General features: G+C 46.4%; 1 protein-coding gene across 3 annotated transcripts in view; it reads left to right on the forward strand.

Moving 5' to 3' along the window:
• LOC139389834 (rho guanine nucleotide exchange factor 1-like) overlaps window positions 1-23,075 on the forward strand; it is a 58,789-nt gene that overhangs the window by 30,174 nt on the left and 5,540 nt on the right. The window contains exons 9-26 of one of the 3 annotated variants that reach the window (XM_071136809.1): window positions 6,498-6,606; window positions 6,782-6,872; window positions 7,311-7,343; window positions 8,600-8,809; window positions 8,914-9,055; window positions 10,211-10,222; window positions 11,476-11,628; window positions 16,397-16,593; window positions 16,753-16,899; window positions 19,121-19,200; window positions 19,401-19,641; window positions 19,726-19,826; window positions 19,948-20,022; window positions 20,141-20,216; window positions 20,971-21,138; window positions 21,643-21,730; window positions 22,334-22,453; window positions 22,722-22,783. In XM_071136809.1, the coding sequence (XP_070992910.1) occupies window positions 6,498-6,606; window positions 6,782-6,872; window positions 7,311-7,343; window positions 8,600-8,809; window positions 8,914-9,055; window positions 10,211-10,222; window positions 11,476-11,628; window positions 16,397-16,593; window positions 16,753-16,899; window positions 19,121-19,200; window positions 19,401-19,641; window positions 19,726-19,826; window positions 19,948-20,022; window positions 20,141-20,216; window positions 20,971-21,138; window positions 21,643-21,730; window positions 22,334-22,453; window positions 22,722-22,783 (2,105 nt within the window). The remainder of the gene's footprint in view (window positions 1-6,497; window positions 6,607-6,781; window positions 6,873-7,310; window positions 7,344-8,599; window positions 8,810-8,913; window positions 9,056-10,210; window positions 10,223-11,475; window positions 11,629-16,396; window positions 16,594-16,752; window positions 16,900-19,120; window positions 19,201-19,400; window positions 19,642-19,725; window positions 19,827-19,947; window positions 20,023-20,140; window positions 20,217-20,970; window positions 21,139-21,642; window positions 21,731-22,333; window positions 22,454-22,721; window positions 22,784-23,075) is intronic. The other 2 variants (XM_071136816.1, XM_071136824.1) reach the window with 2 other exon arrangements.

Below are 23,075 nucleotides of genomic sequence, written 5' to 3' on the forward strand. Positions count from 1 at the left end.
GGACTGTTATTGTACGTTGTGCAGACTTCAGGACTGTTATTGTATTTTGTGCAGACTTCAGTACTGTTATTGTACGTTGTGCAGACTTCAGTACTGTTATTGTACTTTGTGCAGACTTCAGTACTGTAGGTGAACGTTGTGCAGACTTCAGTACTGTTATTGTACGTTGTGCAGACTTCAGTACTGTTATTGTACGTTGTGCAGACTTCAGTACTGTTATTGTACATTGTGCAGACTTCAGTACTGTTATTGTACGTTGTGCAGACTTCAGGACTGTTATTGTACGTTGTGCAGACTTCAGTACTGTTATTGTACGTTGTACAGACTTCAGTACTGTTATTGTACTTTGTGCAGACTTCAGTACTGTAGGTGAACGTTGTGCAGACTTCAGTACTGTTATAGTACGATGTGCAGACTTCAGGACTGTAGGTGAACGTTGTGCAGACTTTAGGACTGTTATTGTACGTTGTGCAGACTTCAGGACTGTTATTGTACGTTGTGCAGACTTCAGGACTGTAGGTGAACATTGTGCAGACTTCAGTACTGTTATTGTATGTTGTGCAGACTTCAGTATGGTAGGTGAACGTTGTGCAGACTTCAGGACTGTTATTGTACGTTGTGCAGACTTCAGTACTGTTATTGTACGTTGTGCAGACTTCAGTACTGTTATTGTACGTTGTGCAGACTTCAGTACTGTTATTGTACGTTGTGCAGACTTCAGTACTGTTATTGTACGTTGTGCAGACTGCAAGGACTGTTATTGTACGTTGTGCAGACTGCAAGGACTGTTATTGTACGTTGTACAGACTTCAGTACTGTTATTGTACTTTGTGCAGACTTCAGTACTGTTATTGTACGTTGTGCAGACTTCAGGACTGTAGGTAAACGTTGTGCAGACTTCAGGACTGTAGGTGAACGTTGTGCAGACTTCAGGACTGTAGGTGAACGTTGTGCAGACTTCAGTACTGTAGGTGAACGTTGTGCAGACTTCAGGACTGTATGTGAACGTTGTGCAGACTTCAGTACTGTAGGTGAACGTTGTGAAGACTTCAGTACTGTTATTGTATGTTGTGCAGACTTCAGTACTGTTATTGTACGTTGTGCAGACTTCAGTACTGTTATTGTACGTTGTGCAGACTTCAGTACTGTTATTGTGCGTTGTGCAGACTTCATGACTGTTATTGTACGTTGTGCAGACTTCAGGACTGTTATTGTATTTTGTGCAGACTTCAGTACTGTTATTGTACGTTGTGCAGACTTCAGTACTGTTATTGTACTTTGTGCAGACTTCAGTACTGTAGGTGAACGTTGTGCAGACTTCAGTACTGTTATTGTACGTTGTGCAGACTTCAGTACTGTTATTGTACGTTGTGCAGACTTCAGTACTGTTATTGTACATTGTGCAGACTTCAGTACTGTTATTGTACGTTGTGCAGACTTCAGGACTGTTATTGTACGTTGTGCAGACTTCAGTACTGTTATTGTACGTTGTACAGACTTCAGTACTGTTATTGTACTTTGTGCAGACTTCAGTACTGTAGGTGAACGTTGTGCAGACTTCAGTACTGTTATAGTACGATGTGCAGACTTCAGGACTGTAGGTGAACGTTGTGCAGACTTTAGGACTGTTATTGTACGTTGTGCAGACTTCAGGACTGTTATTGTACGTTGTGCAGACTTCAGGACTGTAGGTGAACATTGTGCAGACTTCAGTACTGTTATTGTATGTTTTGCAGACTTCAGTATGGTAGGTGAACGTTGTGCAGACTTCAGGACTGTTATTGTACGTTGTGCAGACTTCAGTACTGTTATTGTACGTTGTGCAGACTTCAGTACTGTTATTGTACGTTGTGCAGACTTCAGTACTGTAGGTGAACGTTGTGCAGACTTCAGTACTGTTATGGTACGTTGTGCAGACTTCAGTACTGTTATTGTACGTTGTGCAGACTTCAGTACTGTTATTGTACATTGTGCAGACTTCAGTACTGTTATTGTACGTTGTGCAGACTTCAGGACTGTTATTGTACGTTGTGCAGACTTCAGTACTGTTATTGTACGTTGTACAGACTTCAGTACTGTTATTGTACTTTGTGCAGACTTCAGTACTGTAGGTGAACGTTGTGCAGACTTCAGTACTGTTATAGTACGATGTGCAGACTTCAGGACTGTAGGTGAACGTTGTGCAGACTTCAGTACTGTAGGTGAACGTTGTGAAGACTTCAGTACTGTTATTGTATGTTGTGCAGACTTCAGTACTGTTATTGTACGTTGTGCAGACTTCAGTACTGTTATTGTACGTTGTGCAGACTTCAGTACTGTTATTGTGCGTTGTGCAGACTTCAGGACTGTTATTGTACGTTGTGCAGACTTCAGGACTGTTATTGTATTTTGTGCAGACTTCAGTACTGTTATTGTACGTTGTGCAGACTTCAGTACTGTTATTGTACTTTGTGCAGACTTCAGTACTGTAGGTGAACGTTGTGCAGACTTCAGTACTGTTATTGTACGTTGTGCAGACTTCAGTACTGTTATTGTACGTTGTGCAGACTTCAGTACTGTTATTGTACATTGTGCAGACTTCAGTACTGTTATTGTACGTTGTGCAGACTTCAGGACTGTTATTGTACGTTGTGCAGACTTCAGTACTGTTATTGTACGTTGTACAGACTTCAGTACTGTTATTGTACTTTGTGCAGACTTCAGTACTGTAGGTGAACGTTGTGCAGACTTCAGTACTGTTATAGTACGATGTGCAGACTTCAGGACTGTAGGTGAACGTTGTGCAGACTTTAGGACTGTTATTGTACGTTGTGCAGACTTCAGGACTGTTATTGTACGTTGTGCAGACTTCAGGACTGTAGGTGAACATTGTGCAGACTTCAGTACTGTTATTGTATGTTGTGCAGACTTCAGTATGGTAGGTGAACGTTGTGCAGACTTCAGGACTGTTATTGTACGTTGTGCAGACTTCAGTACTGTTATTGTACGTTGTGCAGACTTCAGTACTGTTATTGTACGTTGTGCAGACTTCAGTACTGTTATTGTACGTTGTGCAGACTTCAGTACTGTTATTGTACGTTGTGCAGACTGCAAGGACTGTTATTGTACGTTGTGCAGACTGCAAGGACTGTTATTGTACGTTGTACAGACTTCAGTACTGTTATTGTACTTTGTGCAGACTTCAGTACTGTTATTGTACGTTGTGCAGACTTCAGGACTGTAGGTAAACGTTGTGCAGACTTCAGGACTGTAGGTGAACGTTGTGCAGACTTCAGGACTGTAGGTGAACGTTGTGCAGACTTCAGTACTGTAGGTGAACGTTGTGCAGACTTCAGGACTGTAGGTGAACGTTGTGCAGACTTCAGTACTGTAGGTGAACGTTGTGAAGACTTCAGTACTGTTATTGTATGTTGTGCAGACTTCAGTACTGTTATTGTACGTTGTGCAGACTTCAGTACTGTTATTGTACGTTGTGCAGACTTCAGTACTGTTATTGTGCGTTGTGCAGACTTCAGGACTGTTATTGTACGTTGTGCAGACTTCAGGACTGTTATTGTATTTTGTGCAGACTTCAGTACTGTTATTGTACGTTGTGCAGACTTCAGTACTGTTATTGTACTTTGTGCAGACTTCAGTACTGTAGGTGAACGTTGTGCAGACTTCAGTACTGTTATTGTACGTTGTGCAGACTTCAGTACTGTTATTGTACGTTGTGCAGACTTCAGTACTGTTATTGTACATTGTGCAGACTTCAGTACTGTTATTGTACGTTGTGCAGACTTCAGGACTGTTATTGTACGTTGTGCAGACTTCAGTACTGTTATTGTACGTTGTACAGACTTCAGTACTGTTATTGTACTTTGTGCAGACTTCAGTACTGTAGGTGAACGTTGTGCAGACTTCAGTACTGTTATAGTACGATGTGCAGACTTCAGGACTGTAGGTGAACGTTGTGCAGACTTTAGGACTGTTATTGTACGTTGTGCAGACTTCAGGACTGTTATTGTACGTTGTGCAGACTTCAGGACTGTAGGTGAACATTGTGCAGACTTCAGTACTGTTATTGTATGTTGTGCAGACTTCAGTATGGTAGGTGAACGTTGTGCAGACTTCAGGACTGTTATTGTACGTTGTGCAGACTTCAGTACTGTTATTGTACGTTGTGCAGACTTCAGTACTGTTATTGTACGTTGTGCAGACTTCAGTACTGTTATTGTACGTTGTGCAGACTTCAGTACTGTTATTGTACGTTGTGCAGACTGCAAGGACTGTTATTGTACGTTGTGCAGACTGCAAGGACTGTTATTGTACGTTGTGCAGACTTCAGGACTGTTATTGTACGTTGTGCAGACTTCAGGACTGTTATTGTACGTTGTGCAGACTTCAGTACTGTTATTGTATGTTGTGCAGACTTCAGTATGGTAGGTGAACGTTGTGCAGACTTCAGGACTGTTATTGTACGTTGTGCAGACTTCAGTATGGTAGGTGAACGTTGTGCAGACTTCAGGACTGTTATTGTACGTTGTGCAGACTTCAGGACTGTAGGTGAACGTTGTGCAGACTTCAGTACTGTTATTGTATGTTGTGCAGACTTCAGTATGGCAGGTGAACGTTGTGCAGACTTCAGGACTGTTATTGTACGTTGTGCAGACTTCAGTACTGTTATTGTACGTTTTGCAGACTTCAGTATGGTAGGTGAACGTTGTGCAGACTTCAGGACTGTTATTGTACGTTGTGCAGACTTCAGTATGGTAGGTGAACGTTGTGCAGACTTCAGGACTGTTATTGTACGTTGTGCAGACTTCAGGACTGTAGGTGAACGTTGTGCAGACTTCAGTACTGTTATTGTATGTTGTGCAGACTTCAGTATGGTAGGTGAACGTTGTGCAGACTTCAGGACTGTAGGTGAACGTTGTGCAGACTTCAGGACTGTTATTGTACGTTGTGCAGACTTCAGTACTGTTATTGTACGTTGTGCAGACTTCAGGACTGTTATTGTACGTTGTGCAGACTTCAGTACTGTTATTGTATGTTGTGCAGACTTCAGGACTGTTATTGTACGTTGTGCAGACTTCAGTACTGTTATTGTACGTTGTGCAGACTTCAGGACTGTTATTGTACGTTGTGCAGACTTCAGGACTGTTGTTATACGCTGTGCAGACTTCAGGACTGTAGGTGAACGTTGTGCAGACTTCAGGACTGTTATTGTACGTTGTGCAGACTTCAGTACTGTTATTGTACGTTGTGCAGACTTCAAGACTGTTGTTATACGTTGTGCAGACTTCAGGACTGTAGGTGAACGTTGTGCAGACTTCAGGACTGTTATTGTACGTTGTGCAGACTTCAGGACTGTTATTGTACGTTGTGCAGACTTCAGGACGGTAGTTGTACGTTGCGCAGACTGCAGTCCTGTATGTTGCGCAGACTGCAGTCCTGTACGTTGCGCAGACTGCGGTCCTGTACGTTGCGCAGACTGCAGGACTGTTATCGTACGTTGTGCAGACCGCAGTACTATAGTTGCATTACTTTGCCATAAATGGCATTCTGTAGCTGATGTAGACTGACTTGGTTTGTGGTCTTATGGCCTCAGTTTGAAAAGCTCTTGCATTTTCCCTCTCAAGCTCCTCTTTCTACTCCTCCTTTCATCTCTAGTAAACTACCAACTCTCCACCCAGCATCACCCCAGCCTTTCTCATATTCCAACCCCACCCCTTTTCTCATCTCAACCCCACCCCTTTTCTCATCTCAACCCCACCCCTTTTCTCATCTCAACCCCTTTTCTCATCTCAACCCCTTTTCTCATCTCAACCCCTTTTCTCATCTCAACCCCACCCAGTTTCTCATCTCAACCCCACCCTGTTTCTCATCTCAACCCCACCCCGTTTCTCATCTCAACCCCACCCCGTTTCTCATTTCAACCCCACCCCTTTCTCATCTCAACCCCACCCCTTTTCTCATCTCAACCCCACCCCTTTTCTCATTTCAACCCCACCCCTTTCTCATCTCAACCCCACCCCTTTTCTAATTTCAACCCCACCCCTTTCTCATCTCAGCCCCACCCCTTTTCTCATCTCAACCCCACCCCTTTTCTAATTTCAACCCCACCCCTTTCTCATCTCAGCCCCACCCCTTTTCTCATCTCAACCCCACCCCTTTCTCATCTCAGCCCCACCCCTTTTCTCATCTCAACCCCACCCCTTTTCTAATTTCAACCCCACCCCTTTCTCATCTCAGCCCCACCCCTTTTCTCATCTCAACCCCACCCCTTTTCTCATCTCAACCCCACCCCTTTTCTCATCTCAACCCCACCCCTACTCTCCCTCTCTTTCACTCCTATTCTTTTTATTTACAGCTCATGCTTTAGCACCCTCTATAATAGTGTATCATTACTGTTTCTATTGTAATGCCAATATATATGCATTTATACAGCATGTACTTTCATCACCACTAACTTTACAGAGATCTCGCTCTCCCTCCCTCTCTCTCTCGTCCTCCAGTTCGTCGATCTTTGCAGCAGTGGCCTTCTACATGAAGCACCTAGGAGTGAAGTCCAGGGTAGCTGACAGTAAGAAGTCCAGAGGGTTCTTCAGGAGACCCCTTGGGAAGGTGAGTATGTCTGTATGTCTGTCTCTCTGTCTCTCTGTCTCTCTGTCTCTCTGCCTCTCTGTCTCTCTGTCTGGAGTCCACAGTCCATACCACACACCAACCTATCCAGTATTATAAGACTGTACTTGTCATAATGCGCTCTCTCTTTGTCTCTCTTCCTCCATCTCCCTCTCAGAATAAGAAGAGTGAGGAGTCCACTAAATCTAAACCGAAGGGGGGTTTTCCCAACATCCTCAGCGCCGCCGGTGGCTGGATTGCTGGCAGCAGTACGTACCAGTAGTGTCATAATATGACATGAGATTCTACTTCATCAATACCCAAGGAGAAATTTGTTTGTCTTCCTTAAGTAGTTAAAAAACAACACAAAAATATTTACAGTAAATACATACTGTATGCACTACTAAATACACACTGCATACACTACTAAATACATACTGTATGCACTACTAAATACACACTGCATACACTACTAAATACATACTGTATGCACTACTAAATACACACTGCATACACTACTAAATGCATACTGCATACTGAAGGTACAGAGAAACAGAATGGAGGACATATAGTATAAGCTATGTCAGGTGTTTGATTATCGATCGCCATCTAAAAGTGGGTCTACCAGAATGACCGTAGTGCCTGTATAAGACAGTCTTTGTAGAATTAAAAAGAACCCGTTGTCTTGCCCTGTGTTCTTCTTTCAGCTGAGGTCAAACTTCCTAAAGTGGAGGCTGAAGGTACCACCGTCTGGCTCTTTCATCTCCTCTTCCCCACCCCTTTATCTCTAGAATGGTTTAGTCCTTACTAATCAACCCCAATGCATGTTTGCATGTATCAAATCAAACCCGGAAGGGGCCGAGGGGAATGGCAAGTTTTTGATTTGTTGACTTGCTGTTTTGCGTCTAGGTGTAATCATTGGTGTTTTAATAGATGGACTAACCACATACACACACACACGCTAGAGCTTGGGCGAAAAAAATGAAAATCTGTGATTTTGCTATACAATGTTCCTGTAGATTGTTCTAAAACCGTTGTTTGGTCAACGGTAATAGCCTATGCGTTATGTTGATTCCTTCAGAAATTTGACGTTTGGTGCAACTTTGAAATTTGATGTTTGGAGAAACGCGGATAACCGTCAGAATCTGACGTTAAATTGGTAAAACCGTGAGCTCTTGTTGTTCATCAAGTAGCCTAGGTCTAGTGCTGGAAAGTTGTTGTAGGATGTTAGCCTAGATAGATTAATAAATTAGCCTACATTTACTGATAGATTAATCAATTAGCCTACATGTCTATATAGCAACAACATCACTAGCTAAGTGTTTTGAGTTCCCACTGCTATCTCAGTTAACTTACTTGGCACTGGAACTAAATGGTCAAAAGCCCTCCCACTAATGTAAAGTAGCCTAACTGTCCCTTTAAAACGTTCAGTTTTGTTGTTGTAGGCTATTTATTGTTATTGAGCAAAATAGTTACATTCATCACATTATCACACTTTGTCCATCTCGCCCAGCTCTAGCACCTCCCCCAAAACATGATTTATTGCTGATTTATCATTATTGAAAAACTTGGTCAATTTAACACAACATGGATTTTTGTCCATCTCGCCCAGCTCTCTCTCTCTCTCTCTCTCTCTCTCTCTCACACACACACACACACACACACACACACGGTCAGTCTGTCGTAGGGTTGTGAACATAGGCACAAAACTGTCCCCACCCTGAGAATGATTAACCCTCCTCTCTCACCACAGATTGATTGACTGCCCTATAATCATCCTGTCTGTCTCTGTCTGTTTCTTTCTCTCATGGTCTCTCATGGAAATGACTGACTGTTTTAACTATTTTTTTCTCTCAATGTCATCCCTTTTACCATCTATTTCTCTACCTCTCTCTCTCGCTCTCGCTCTCGCTCTCTCTCTCTCTCTCTCTCTCTCTCTCGCTCTCTCTCTCTCTCTCGCTCTCTCTCTCTCTCTCTCGCTCTCTCTCTCTCTCAGTGGATAAAGAGAAGGTGAATCAGGAGCGTAAGGTTTCCAGCGGCCTCGCCCCCTCTCGAGGCTCCTCCGCCCCTGATGCTGCCCCTCCAGCATTAAGCAGGAAGTCTGTTTCCACAGGATCCTCCCCCCATCAGGGTTTGGAGGTCAGCGAGTGCTCAGGGGTTCACATCAGTGTGACCTCCAGCCCAGACTTCTCCCACAGCGAGATAGGTAAGGCTGATTGGACGGCTACATGGTAGCATAGCAACACCCAACCTAACTTAAGGTGTGTTCAGTGAGGTGAATCTGATGTGTGCTTTTTTTCCCTCTCCCAGGTCTGTTCAGCAGTCGTTCGGACCCCCAGTTGGTGGCGGAGGGGGGCGAGGTGTCCCCCGCGGGGATGGCAGGGGGGCTGGCTATATGGGAGCCCCCCTCACCCAATGAACCCCCCCTGGAGGAAAACCTGGACAAAGACAGGTGAGAGAGAGAGAGGTAGTAAGGGAAAGGGATAAATAGAGAAAGAGAGAGGTAAAGAGAAGGGGGGGGGGGGGGTGGAGTAGATGAGATGTATAAAACCAAAGACCAACATAGACCCAACACCTTTAGGTAGAGTTGAACATAGTCAAACACTTTTAAAAGGTTAGGGGTCAGTGGCTATGCTAAGGCTGAGGAAGCGTGGTAAAACTCCCTCAGTGTCTCCGTCCGTCCCTGCTGTGTACTGTGCTGCCTAGCCTACCTACCACACCTTAACCCTGCCCTGCCAGAGCAGCTCCATGTAGTGAACATCACTAAGACCCACCCAGCATTTGGAAATGGACCCTTACTGGGGCTACAGGGACCTGGTCTTCCCCTCCAGCCCCCAACCCCTCCTCCTCCCTTCTCCTCTACCACAAATCTTTTGTTTTGTTTACCTGTTCTCCACGTTCTTTCTCTCTGTGTGTCCATTTTTCATGTTTGTTTGCTCCTCTTCCAAAGCACCACTGCTGTCTCCTTGTTTGTGTGATGCTGACTCTGCTCAGTTGTTCAGATCAAGTTAAGTGTATAATAGTTGACATTGTACTGTATGTAGTGTGTCATCTTGTCTGTGTGTCTGCAGGCTAGACTCAAGTACCAGAGCTGGGTAAAGCTGGTATAACGTTATGTTGTCTGGGGTTGTGCGTCTGTCTGATTTGGGCATTCATTGTGCTATATTTGGTTTGTAGAGCATTGTATCTCTACAGGCTTAAGTTCATTAAGTTGGCTTTTACTGTGCTTCAGTTGTGCGGTCCAGCTTTAGATTTGTCTGTTGTCGGCTTTATCCCAGTCCTACTGTAGGTCAAGCAGTGAGGTCTGGTTCGCTTTCATGTCTGTTGCTTGCAGAAGGCATCAGTATGTGTGGTTCTATAGGATTCCGCTATGTTCTGTTGTCCAGTCTTCACAGGGCTTCATGTGGTACCATGTTCAGGACAGCAGACGTCTTGTGTTTGTGGGCGTGCTTTGCTTTCTGTGGTTTTACAGTGCGTTCAGTGCTGCTAGGCTCTGTCCGTGTGCTGCAGCGGTTGATGGGGAGAGTTGGAGGTTTGTAGAAAGGGGGTGTGTTACTGTTGAATGGTTGTGGTGGTTATGTAACTGTCCTGTCCCGTGTTTTTACAGACGCAAGACAAGGTGGGTTTCTACTTCTCTGCGACAGGGATACGGACACGCACTGGGCCTCATATTGATAACACACAGTCCATCCTGCATTACTGTGTACACACACACACACACACACACACACACACACACACACACACACACACACACACACACATACACACTCTCACTGCATGGCTAAGTATTGTTTATCCTGTAGCTTGAAGTGACGGGCTGTGATGTTAGAGAGTAATAGTCTTTGTGTGTGTGTGTGAGATTGGAAAGCTGATAAGCCCAATTGATTGCCATTTAACACTGCGTAATTGAAAGGCCTTGGTACACAGACACACTGAGATGTTACTAAGGACCGCTTTCTTAACTAATAGTCTTGAGGTAGATGGGCTTCCAATGTGTTTCTAATAGGGCTAGTCATTAAGCAGTGACCCAGGACTGTGTGGAGTGTCTCTGCTTCCAATGTGTTTCTAATAGGGCTAGTCATTAAGCAGTAACCCAGGACTGTGTGGAGTGTCTCTGCTTCCAATGTGTTTCTAATAGGGCTAGTCATTAAGCAGTAACCCAAGACTGTGTGGAGTGTCTCTGCTTCCAATGTGTTTCTAATAGGGCTAGTCATTAAGCAGTAACACAGGACTGTGTGGAGTGTCTCTGCTTCCAATGTGTTTCTAATAGGGCTAGTCATTAAGCAGTAACCCAGGACTGTGTGGAGTGTCTCTGCTTCCAATGTGTTTCTAATAGGGCTAGTCATTAAGCAGTAACCCAGGACTGTGTGGAGTGTCTCTGCTTCCAATGTGTTTCTAATAGGGCTAGTCATTAAGCAGTAACCCAGGACTGTGTGGAGTGTCTCTGCTTCCAATGTGTTTCTAATAGGGCTAGTCATTAAGCAGTAACCCAGGACTGTGTGGAGTGTCTCTATGCTCCTGAGTCTAACCATCCATTCTCTGTCACATCTCTTGTGTGCTTTTCTTTTGATCCTCTACATTCCTTTGACATCACATTGACTTCATCTGTAATGGTTCTCCTGCTTGGATCCACTTTATCCTAATATCTCCCCTGTCTTTGTTGTTCCACTCTGTACTTTTTGGTTTGGTCTTTTGGACCATTTTCTTGTGGTTCCTGTACTCCTCACTCTGTCTGTCTCTCTACTTCCTCCCCTGCCTCCCCTACTACCATCCTCCTTGTATTTTTCCCACCCACTGGCTCTCCTCTCGCTCTCCTCTCTCCCTTTCCTCGATGTACTCTCCTCCTCCCTCCCCTCCCTCCCTCCCCAGGCGTGTGGGACGCAGTGAGAGTGCTCGTGTGGACAGACATTCCTCCCGTCGCCGTGGCTCCTCCCGGGCCAAACAGTCGCGTTCCCGTAGCGACGTGGACCTGCAAGCCGCCGCCACGGCAGCACACTCCTCCCCGACCTCTCCCCACCCCTCGTAAGGCAGACCCCCCCCCCCTTCTCTCAAAGGGGGGGAGAGAGGAGCACAGCCACAGATGGACAGAGTCACTGATGGACTGACTGACTGACTGACTATACTAACTGATGGACAAGCAGGCAGACTGACTATACTAACTGATGGACAGGCAGGCAGACTGACTATACTAACTGATGGGCAGGCAGGCAGACTGACTATACTAACTGATTTTCAAGCAGACTGACTGACTATACTAACTGATGTACAGGCTAACTGACTGACTATACTAACTGATGGACGGGCAGGCTGACTGACTGACTGTACAGGCTGACTGACTGACTATACTAACTGATGGTCAGGCTGGCAGACTGACTATACTAACTGATGGTCAGGCAGACTGACTACACTAACTGATGGACAGGCTGACTGACTGACTATACTAACTGATGGACGGGCAGGCTGATTGACTGACTATACTAACTGATGGTCAGGCTGGCAGACTGACTATACTAACTGATGGTCAGGCAGACTGACTATACTAACTGATGGACAGGCTGACTGACTGACTATACTAACTGATGGACAGGCTGACTGACTGACTGACTATACTAACTGATGGACAGGCAGGCTGACTGACTGACTATACTAACTGATGGACAGGCAGGCTGACTGACTGACTATACTAACTGATGGACAAGCAGACTGACTGACTATACTAACTGATGGACAGGCAGACTGACTATACTAACTGATGGACAGGCAGACTGACTATACTAACTGATGGACAGGCTGACTGACTGACTGACTATACTAACTGATGGACAGGCAGACTGACTATACTAACTGATGGACAGGCAGACTGACTATACTAACTGATGGACAGGCTGACTGACTGACTGACTATACTAACTGATGGACAGGCAGGCTGACTGACTGACTATGCTAACTGATGGACAAGCAGACTGACTGACTGACTACACTAACTGATGGACAGGCAGGCAGACTGACTGACTGACTGACTATACTAACTGATCGACAGGCTGACTGACTGACTATACTAACTGATCGACAGCCTGACTGACTGACTATACTAACTGATGGACAGGCAGATTGACTGACTATACTAACTGATGGACAGGCAGGCTGACTGACTGATTGACTGTACTTACTGATGGAAGGACAGACTGACTGAATGACTATACTAACTGATGGACAGCCAGACTGACTGATTGACGAACAGACTGATTGAATGACTATACTAACTGATGGACGGACAGACTGACTGAATGACTATACTAACCGATGGACGGACAGACTGACTGAATGACTACTAACTGATGGATGGACAGCCAGACTGACTGACTATACTAACTGATGGATGGACAGCCAGACTGACTGACTATACTAACTGATGAACAAGCAGACTGACTGACTATACTAACTAATGGACAGGCAGGCTGACTGACTGACTATACTAACTGATGGACAAGATGACTGACTGACTGACTACACTAACTGATGTACAGGCAGGCAGACTGACTGACTATACTAACTGATGGACAGGCAGGCAGACTGACTGACTGACTGACTATACTAACTGATGGACAGGCAGGCAGACTGACTGACTGACTATACTAACTGATAGACAGGCTGACTGACTGACTATACTAACTGATGGACAGGCAGGCTGATTGACTGACTGACTATACTGATGGACAGGCAGGCTGACTGACTGATTGACTATACTAACTGATGGACAGGCAGGCTGACTGACTGATTGACTGTACTTACTGATGGACGGACAGACTGACTGAATGACTATACTAACTGATGGACAGCCAGACTGACTGAATGACTATACTAACTGATGGACGGACAGACTGACTGAATGACTATACTAACTGATGGACGGACAGACTGACTGAATGACTACTAACTGATGGGCGGACAGCCAGACTGACTGACTATAGTAACTGATGGACAGGCAGACTGACTCTATAGTGACTGATGGACAGGCTGACTGACTGACTATAGTAACTGATGGACAGGCTGACTGACTGACTATAGTAACTGATGGACAGGCTGACTGACTGACTACAGTAACTGATGGACAGGCAGACTGACTGACTATAGTCACTGATGGACAGGCAGACTGACTGACTATAGTAACTGATGGACAGGCAGACTGACTGACTATAGTAACTGATGGACAGGCAGACTGACTGACTATAGTAACTGATGGACAGGCAGGCTAACTGACTGATTGACTGTACTTACTGATGGACGGACAGACTGACTGAATGACTATACTAACTGATGGACAGCCAGACTGACTGAATGACTATACTAACTGATGGACGGACAGACTGACTGAATGACTATACTAACTGATGGACGGACAGACTGACTGAATGACTACTAACTGATGGGCGGACAGCCAGACTGACTGACTATAGTAACTGATGGACAGGCAGACTGACTATAGTGACTGATGGACAGACTGACTGACTGACTATAGTAACTGATGGACAGGCTGACTGACTGACTATAGTAACTGATGGACAGGCAGACTGACTGACTATAGTAACTGATGGACAGGCAGACTGACTGGCTATAGTAACTGATGGACAGGCAGACTGACTGACTATAGTAACTAATGGACAGGCAGACTGACTGACTATAGTAACTGATGGACAGGCAGACTGACTGACTATAGTCTGCCTGTCCATCAGTTACTATAGTCAGTCAGTCTGCCTGTCCATCAGTTACTGACTGACTATAGTAACTGATGGACAGGCAGACTGACTGACTATAGTAACTGATGGACAGGCAGACTGACTGACTATAGTAACTGATGGACAGGCTGACTGACTGACTATAGTAACTGATGGACAGGCTGACTGACTGACTGACTGACTATAGTAACTGATGGAAAGGCAGACTGACTGACTATAGTAACTGATGGACAGGCAGTCTGACTGACTATAGTAGCTGATGGACAGGCAGACTGACTGACTATAGTAACTGATGGACAGGCTGACTGACTGACTATAGTAACTGATGGACAGGCTGACTGACTGACTATAGTCACTGATGGACAGGCAGACTGACTGACTATAGTAACAAATGGACAGGCAGACTGACTGACTATAGTAACTGATGGACAGGCAGACTGACTGACTATAGTAACTGATGGACAGGCTGACTGACTGACTATAGTGACTGATGGACAGGCAGACTGACTGACTATAGTAACTGATGGACAGGCAGACTGACTGACTAGTAACTGATGGACAGGCAGACTGACTGACTAGTAACTGATGGACAGGCAGACTGACTGACTATAGTAACTGATGGACAGGCAGACTGACTGACTATAGTAACTGATGGACAGGCAGACTGACTGACTATAGTCACTGATGGACAGGCAGACTGACTGACTATAGTAACTGATGGACAGGCTGACTGACTATAGTAACTGATGGAAAGGCAGACTGACTGACTATAGTAACTGATGGACAGGCAGACTGACTGACTATAGTAACTGATGGACAGGCTGACTGACTGACTATAGTGACTGATGGACAGGCAGACTGACTGACTATAGTAACTGATGGACAGGCAGACTGACTGACTAGTAACTGATGGACAGGCAGACTGACTGACTAGTAACTGATGGACAGGCAGACTGACTGACTATAGTCACTGATGGACAGGCAAACTGACTGACTAGTAACTGATGGACAGGCAGACTGACTGACTATAGTAACTTATGGACAGGCAGACTGACTGACTATAGTAACTGATGGACAGGCAGACTGACTGACTATAGTCACTGATGGACAGGCAGACTGACTGACTATAGTAACTGATGGACAGGCAGACTGACTGACTATAGTAACTGATGGACAGGCAGACTGACTGACTATAGTAACTGATGGACAGGCTGACTGACTGACTGACTGACTATAGTAACTGATGGAAAGGCAGACTGACTGACTATAGTAACTGATGGACAGGCAGACTGACTGACTATAGTAACTGATGGACAGGCAGACTGACTGACTATAGTAGCTGATGGACAGGCAGACTGACTGACTATAGTAACTGATGGACAGGCTGACTGACTGACTATAGTAACTGATGGACAGGCTGACTGACTGACTATAGTCACTGATGGACAGGCAGACTGACTGACTATAGTAACTGATGGACAGGCTGACTGACTGACTATAGTAACTGATGGACAGGCAGACTGACTGACTATAGTCACTGATGGACAGGCAGACTGACTGACTATAGTCACTGATGGACAGGCAGACTGACTGACTATAGTCACTGATGGACAGGCTGATAGACCCATAGACAGGCTGATATTACTGCCCAACTAACTTTGCTTTACTGACTGTCTGATGTCTAACTAAGACAGAAAGGCTTAGTGAGAGTGAATGGAAGCTTCTTCCACTGTGTCCCCAGCAGCTTCATTAAGACAGGAAGAGATCCATGCTGAGTGACATAGCTTGACTGTAGGAGGAGGGTCAGAGCTGGAGTTATTTTCTTAGTCAGGGCTACAGTACCAACTGTAACTACGTGTAATGTTAGTGCTGTGTGTGGATTATGTAGACTTTGAACCAGCCAATAGCGTAATGTCCCAATCCAAGTGCTTCTCAACCCAAGCAGGTTTTCTAGCTTCGCGTTAGACTCTTTTCATATTATCGCCCATACCCTTTATCCCCATACCCTTATACCTGCCCCTCTCCTACTCCTCTGTCCTCCTTTCTTCTATCAGTGTTGATGAAGGGGTGTTACTGCCCGAGGGTGTGCTCCCAGGTCTTTCCCTCTCTGGCCCCACCCCCCAGCAGGAGGAACAGGACCCTCGCCTCCTGGAGCTGGAGCAGGACCCGCCCAACTGGAGAGAACACACCCCCCCAGACACCCTCAAAGACCTCAGCAAGAAGGAGACCAAGCGGCAGGAGGTCATCAACGGTGAGGAGGGACGGGGGGAGGGGTGGGGGATGGAGGGATCCAATTAGAAGTAATTGCGGTGTAACATTGAGCTGCTACTCATCTGATGCAAAATATTGAGAATGAATTGGCACTAGAGGAATCTCTGTCTCTCTCTCTCTCTCTCTCTCTCTCTCTCAGAGTTGTTTGCGACGGAGCACGCCCACGTGCGTATGCTGAGTGTTCTGCAGACAGTGTTCTGGAAGCCTCTGGAGAGAGAGGAACTCATGACCGCCACAGAGCTGGCCACCATCTTCCCCAGCCTGGACGAGATCATAGACATGCACTGTGAGTACGGTTCCACCACTGCTTGACCGTAGTATCACCATAACCCCCTCTACAGTACAACAACATGACCAATGTACTGCCACTGTAACCCCCTCTACAGTACAACCACATGACCAATGTACTGCCACTGTAACCCCAACTACAGTACAACCACATGACCAATGTACTGCCACTGTAACCCCAACTACAGTACAACCACATGACCAATGTACTGCCACTGTAACCCCCTCTACAGTACAACAACATGACCAATGTACTGCCACTGTAACCCCCTCTACAGTACAACAACATGACCAATGTACTGCCACTGTAACCCCAACTACAGTACAACCACATGACCAATGTACTGCCACTGTAACCCCAACTACAGTACAACCACATGACCAATGTACTGCCACTGTAACCCCCTCTACAGTACAACAACATGACCAATGTACTGCCACTGTAACCCCCTCTACAGTACAACAACATGACCAATGTACTGCCACTGTAACCCCCTCTACAGTACAACAACATGACCAATGTACTGCCACTGTAACCCCCTCTACAGTACAACCACATGACCAATGTACTGCCACTGTAACCCCCTCTACAGTACAACAACATGACCAATGTACTGCCACTGTAACCCCCTCTACAGTACAACAACATGACCAATGTACTGCCACTGTAACCCCCTCTACAGTACAACAACATGACCAATGTACTGCCACTGTAACCCCCTCTACAGTACAACCACATGACCAATGTACTGCCACTGTAACCCCAACTACAGTACAACCACATGACCAATGTACTGCCACTGTAACCCCAACTACAGTACAACCACATGACCAATGTACTGCCACTGTAACCCCCTCTACAGTACAACAACATGACCAATGTACTGCCACTGTAACCCCCTCTACAGTACAACCACATGACCAATGTACTGCCACTGTAACCCCCTCTACAGTACAACAACATGACCAATGTACTGCCACTGTAACCCCAACTACAGTACAACCACATGACCAATGTACTGCCACTGTAACCCCCTCTACAGTACAACAACATGACCAATGTACTGCCACTGTAACCCCCTCTACAGTACAACCACATGACCAATGTACTGCCACTGTAACCCCCTCTACAGTACAACAACATGACCAATGTACTGCCACTGTAACCCCCTCTACAGTACAACCACATGACCAATGTACTGCCACTGTAACCCCAACTACAGTACAACCACATGACCAATGTACTGCCACTGTAACCCCAACTACAGTACAACCACATGACCAATGTACTGCCACTGTAACCCCCTCTACAGTACAACAACATGACCAATGTACTGCCACTGTAACCCCCTCTACAGTACAACAACATGACCAATGTACTGCCACTGTAACCCCAACTACAGTACAACCACATGACCAATGTACTGCCACTGTAACCCCAACTACAGTACGACCGCCTAACCCCTGACATACAAACCAAAATTACAGTATGACTACATGACTGCCAATGCATGGCAGTGACCGTTACCCGACAACAGCACTTCTACAGTTCTGATACTGGCTGAAGTCAGTCTGACCACTGTAAATTGTAGGGCGGGGAATTGCCAAAGACCTCATGATACGATGTCACCACGATGCCTAGGTGTCCAGACGATATATATTGCGATTGGATGCTGTAATTTTATTGCGATTCCATGTTCCAAACATACTGCTCACCATATGTCTGCTGCAGGGGGACAAGAGAGAGTCATGAGAAAACGAGTTTTGATCAGTCATGGAAATAAGTGCTGAAAACAAATGGGTTCCTTATTTAAAAAGAAGATGGAGAACAAGCTCTGATGGGAAAATACTGGAACTTTGGTGCAACTAGCGCAAAAATAATATTGCGATACTGTCAAAATGATACGGCATACCTTCCAAAATGATACGGCATACCTTCCAAAATGATACGGCATACCTTCCAAAATGATACGGCATACCTTCCAAAATGATACGGCATACCTTCCAAAATGATACGGCATACCTTCCAAAATGATACGGCATACCTTCCAAAATGATATCCTGATATATAACTGTATCAATATTTCCCCTCACCACTAGTAAATGAACCCTAGTGTAACTGGAGTCCCAACCATAAATTAACCTCAGTCTGACCATAATAACCCAACCATAAGTCTACCCCAGTCCAACCGCTGTGTTCCCTGTGTGTTTCTGTGCAGATGCTTTCTACGAGCACCTGAAGAAGCTGCGTCAGCACAATTTCATCGTCAAGGCCATCGGAACCACGTTACTCAATAGGGTAAGGAACAGGTCACCTTCCATCACTCCCCCTTTCTGTGCCTCTCACCCCCTCTCTCTGTGCCCCTCACCCCATCTCAGCCTAACCCCCTCATCCCATATATGAAGTGAATACTTATGGAAATGGATCCCTAAAGAAAGCTTTTAATCACTCCCTCTTTCTCTCTCTCACGTTCTCTCTCCCCATCTTTCTCTGTCTAGTTTGGAGGGACGGAGGGTGAGTGGTTTCAGAAGTTGACGTCTAGGTTCTGTAGTCACCAGACGTGGGCCCTGGAACAGCTGAAGATGAGACAGAAGAAAGACCCTCGTTTCAACTCCTTCATACTGGAGGCAGAGAGTCGGCCTCAGTGTCGTAGGCTGCAGCTGAAGGACATCATCCCCACTGAGATGCAGAGGCTCACCAAATACCCCCTACTGCTGGAAAACATTGCCAAGTGCACAGGTCTGTGTGTGTCCTTCCCTGTTCTCATTCAGATAAACAGAGAGTGTGTGTGTGTTGTGACATGTGTTGTGTGTATTCCTGTAGAGGACACCTTGGAGAAGGAGAGTATTCAGCAGAGTGCAGAGTGCTGTAGGAAAATCCTCAACCACGTCAACGAGGAGGTCAAACAGATGGAGAACCTGCTGGTGAGACACACACACACACACACACACACACACACACACACACACACACACACACTCAAACTACTACTATTCTTATAAGTGTCTGAGGTAAAGTATAAATTATTTCTCTCTCTCCCTCCAGACCCTGAAAGACTACCAGCGCAGGCTGGACACCTCAGGACTCAAACCCAGTAACGAGCTGTACCTGGAGTACAAGGTGACTGACAATAGTGAGGGCTTCTTGTAGTGTGGTCCAGTGCTCTTCATGCTATCCTTTCTACAGTTGTCCCGTTCTCTCATTCTTTATCAGTCTCTATTGTTCTCTTCTCTCTCAGTACCTTGACCTGGCCCAGAGAAGGATGATCTATGAGGGGCCTCTGACCTGGAGAGTGACCAAGGAGAAAACCTTAGGTGCACTATCAACTCTACAAACATTAGTTTGTTTTAATGTGTCAACCAATCGTCTGTCTGATTTCATTTTACACAAACCTAAACTTTTGTTATTCTGCTGTTAACTTCCTTCCCCACTCTCCTCCTCCTCTCCTCTCTACCCTGTTCCTGCCCCACTCTCCTCCTCTCCTCCTCTCCACTCTGTTCCTGCCCCACTCTCCTCCTCCTCTCCTCTCTACCCTGTTCCTGCCCCACTCTCCTCCTCCTCTCCTCTCTACCCTGTTCCTGCCCCACTCTCCTCCTCCTCTCTTCTCTACCCTGTTCCTGCCCCACTCTCCTCCTCCTCTCCTCTCTACCCTGTTCCTGCCCCACTCTCCTCCTCTCCACTCTGTTCCTGCCCCACTCTCCTCCTCCTCTCCTCTCCACCCTGTTCCTGCCCCACTCTCCTCCTCCTCTCCTCTCCACCCTGTTCCTGCCCCACTCTTCTCCTCCTCTCCTCTCCACCCTGTTCCTGCCCCACTCTCCTCTCCACCCTGTTCCTGTCCCACTCTCCCCTCCTCCTCTCCTCCTCCTCTCCTCTCCACCCTGTTCCTGTCCCACTCTCCCCTCCTCCTCTCCTCCTCCTCTCCTCTCCACCCTGTTCCTGCCCCACTCTCCTCCTCCTCTCCTCTCCACCCTGGTCCTGCCCCACTCTCCTCCTCCTCTCCTCTCCACCCTGTTCCTGCCCCACTCTCCTCCTCCTCTCCTCTCCATCCTGTTCCTGTCCCCCTCTCAGAAGTGCAGTGTGTGTTGCTGGGGGATCTGTTGGTGCTGTTACAGAAGCAGGATGATAAGATGGTGCTGAAGTGTCAGAGTAAGAGTAACATCGCTGTTCAGGAGGGCAAGCAGATGCTCAGCCCTATCATCAAACTAGACTCTGCCTTCCTCCGAGAGGTGGCCACAGGTGAGACACGCACATCTTTAAATACTTCATTTGAATGCACAAATCACATTACAGTCCCGAAGGATTCAAACATTTCAAAGATTCACAGATACATGGACACACGTAGTGTCAAAGATACCTTATCCACACAGCTAGGCTGTCCATGACAAAGAGCAATGAGCAGTACCTTGCTAGCTGCTTTGCCTTTTTCCCTATGCAGTCCTGCAATCTGATGGCCATACTGTGTTACTTATGTACACGTCCAAAAGCTGTTCAGGCATGACTCAAGAGGCTGGTATTTCAGAAACTTGACAGCACAGGGTCTGGTCCATGTAAGAGTCAAAAGAGCAACCCACTTCCAAAAAGAGCATCTGTCTCCGGCCTCCCCCCACAACAACAACACCTGCCATATTTGGTATTCAAGAAAACACAACATCATCAACATGGAGCCACACACACACACACACACAAACACCTTGCAGGAATATGTCATCTCTATCCCCCTCTCTTCTGTCCCTCTGTCAGACCGTAAGGCTTTCTACGTGATCTTCACCTGGGACAGCGGGGCTCAGATCTACGAACTGGTGGCTCAATCTGTCGGGGAGAGGAGGAAGTGAGTGTGGGAGAGGGAGAGAGAAGAGTTTGGGAAGGGGAGAGGAGAGGAGAGTGTGGGAGAGAAGGGTTTGGGAAGGGGAGAGGAGAGGAGAGGAGAGGATTGGGAGGGGAGAGGGAGAAATGAGTGGGGGAGAGTGGTTTGGGAAGGGGATTGGGAGGGGGAGAGGGAGAAGTGAGTGGGGAGAGGGGGAGAGAAGTGTTTGGGAGGCGAGGAGGGGATTGGGAGAGGGATAAGTGAGTGGGGGAGAGAAGGGGTTGGGAAGGGGATTGGGAGGGGGAGAGGGAGAAGTGAGTGGGGGAGAGGGGGAGAAAAGTGTTTGGGAGGCGAGGAGGGGATTGGGAGAGGGAGAAGTGAGTGGGGGAGAGAAGGGTTTGGGAAGGGGAGAGGGAGAAATGAGTGGGGGAGAGGGGGAGAGAAGTGTTTGGGAGGGGAGGCGAGGAGGGGATTGGGAGAGGGAGAAGTGAGTGGGGGAGAGAAGGGGAGAAGGAGAAGTGAGTGTGGGAGAGGAGAGAGGTTTATGGGGAGGGAGGAGGAGGTGGAAGGTGTGAAGATAAAGACGAAGCACCAACTGTAGTGGTGATGTGGCTTTGTTGTGTGAAGCTGGACAGATGTGATCAAGATGGCAGTAGATGAGCTGAAGAAGACAGGACCTCCATCTGACCTGAAGAGAGGAAACAGCATCTTACCTGGAGGAGGAGGAAACCCATACAGCCCCACCACGTGAGTCAACACAGCTCTGAGTGTGCACTGTTATAAGCCAGTCCTCTAAGCACTGATCACATTTTAGTCATTTAGCAGACGCTCTTATCCAGAGTGACTTAAAGGAGCAATTAGGGTTAAGTGCCTTGCTCAGGGTACATCGACAGATTTTTCACGTAGTCGGCTTGAGGATTTGAACCAGCGACCTTTCGGTTACTGGCCCAGCGCTCTTAACCGCTTGCCTACCTGCCGCTGATCTCATTTCTTTCTCTCTTTCTCTTTCTTTCAGGTTTCCTCAACCCCCTCTCAGCCCCACTGAAAATGGAGGAGTCTTGTTGAAAAACAGCATTGGTGAGAACAGACAACAAAGCACCTCTTTCAAGCCATTGAGCTTCTAGATGTTGATAATGTTGTTGTTAATGGTGTTATTACTGATGTTTATTTATTTACTGCCAAGACTGTTACTACCAAGACTGTTACTGTGTTACTACCAAGACTGTTACTGTGTTACTACCAAGACTGTTACTGTGTTACTACCAAGACTGTTACTGTGTTTTTTCTGTTCCTGTGTTACTACCAAGACTGTTACTGTGTTACTACCAAGACTGTTACTGTGTTTTTTCTGTTCCTGTGTTACTACCAA

Source organism: Oncorhynchus clarkii, chromosome 3 (assembly GCF_045791955.1).
Source record: "Oncorhynchus clarkii lewisi isolate Uvic-CL-2024 chromosome 3, UVic_Ocla_1.0, whole genome shotgun sequence".
NCBI classification, from domain to species: domain Eukaryota; kingdom Metazoa; phylum Chordata; class Actinopteri; order Salmoniformes; family Salmonidae; genus Oncorhynchus; species Oncorhynchus clarkii.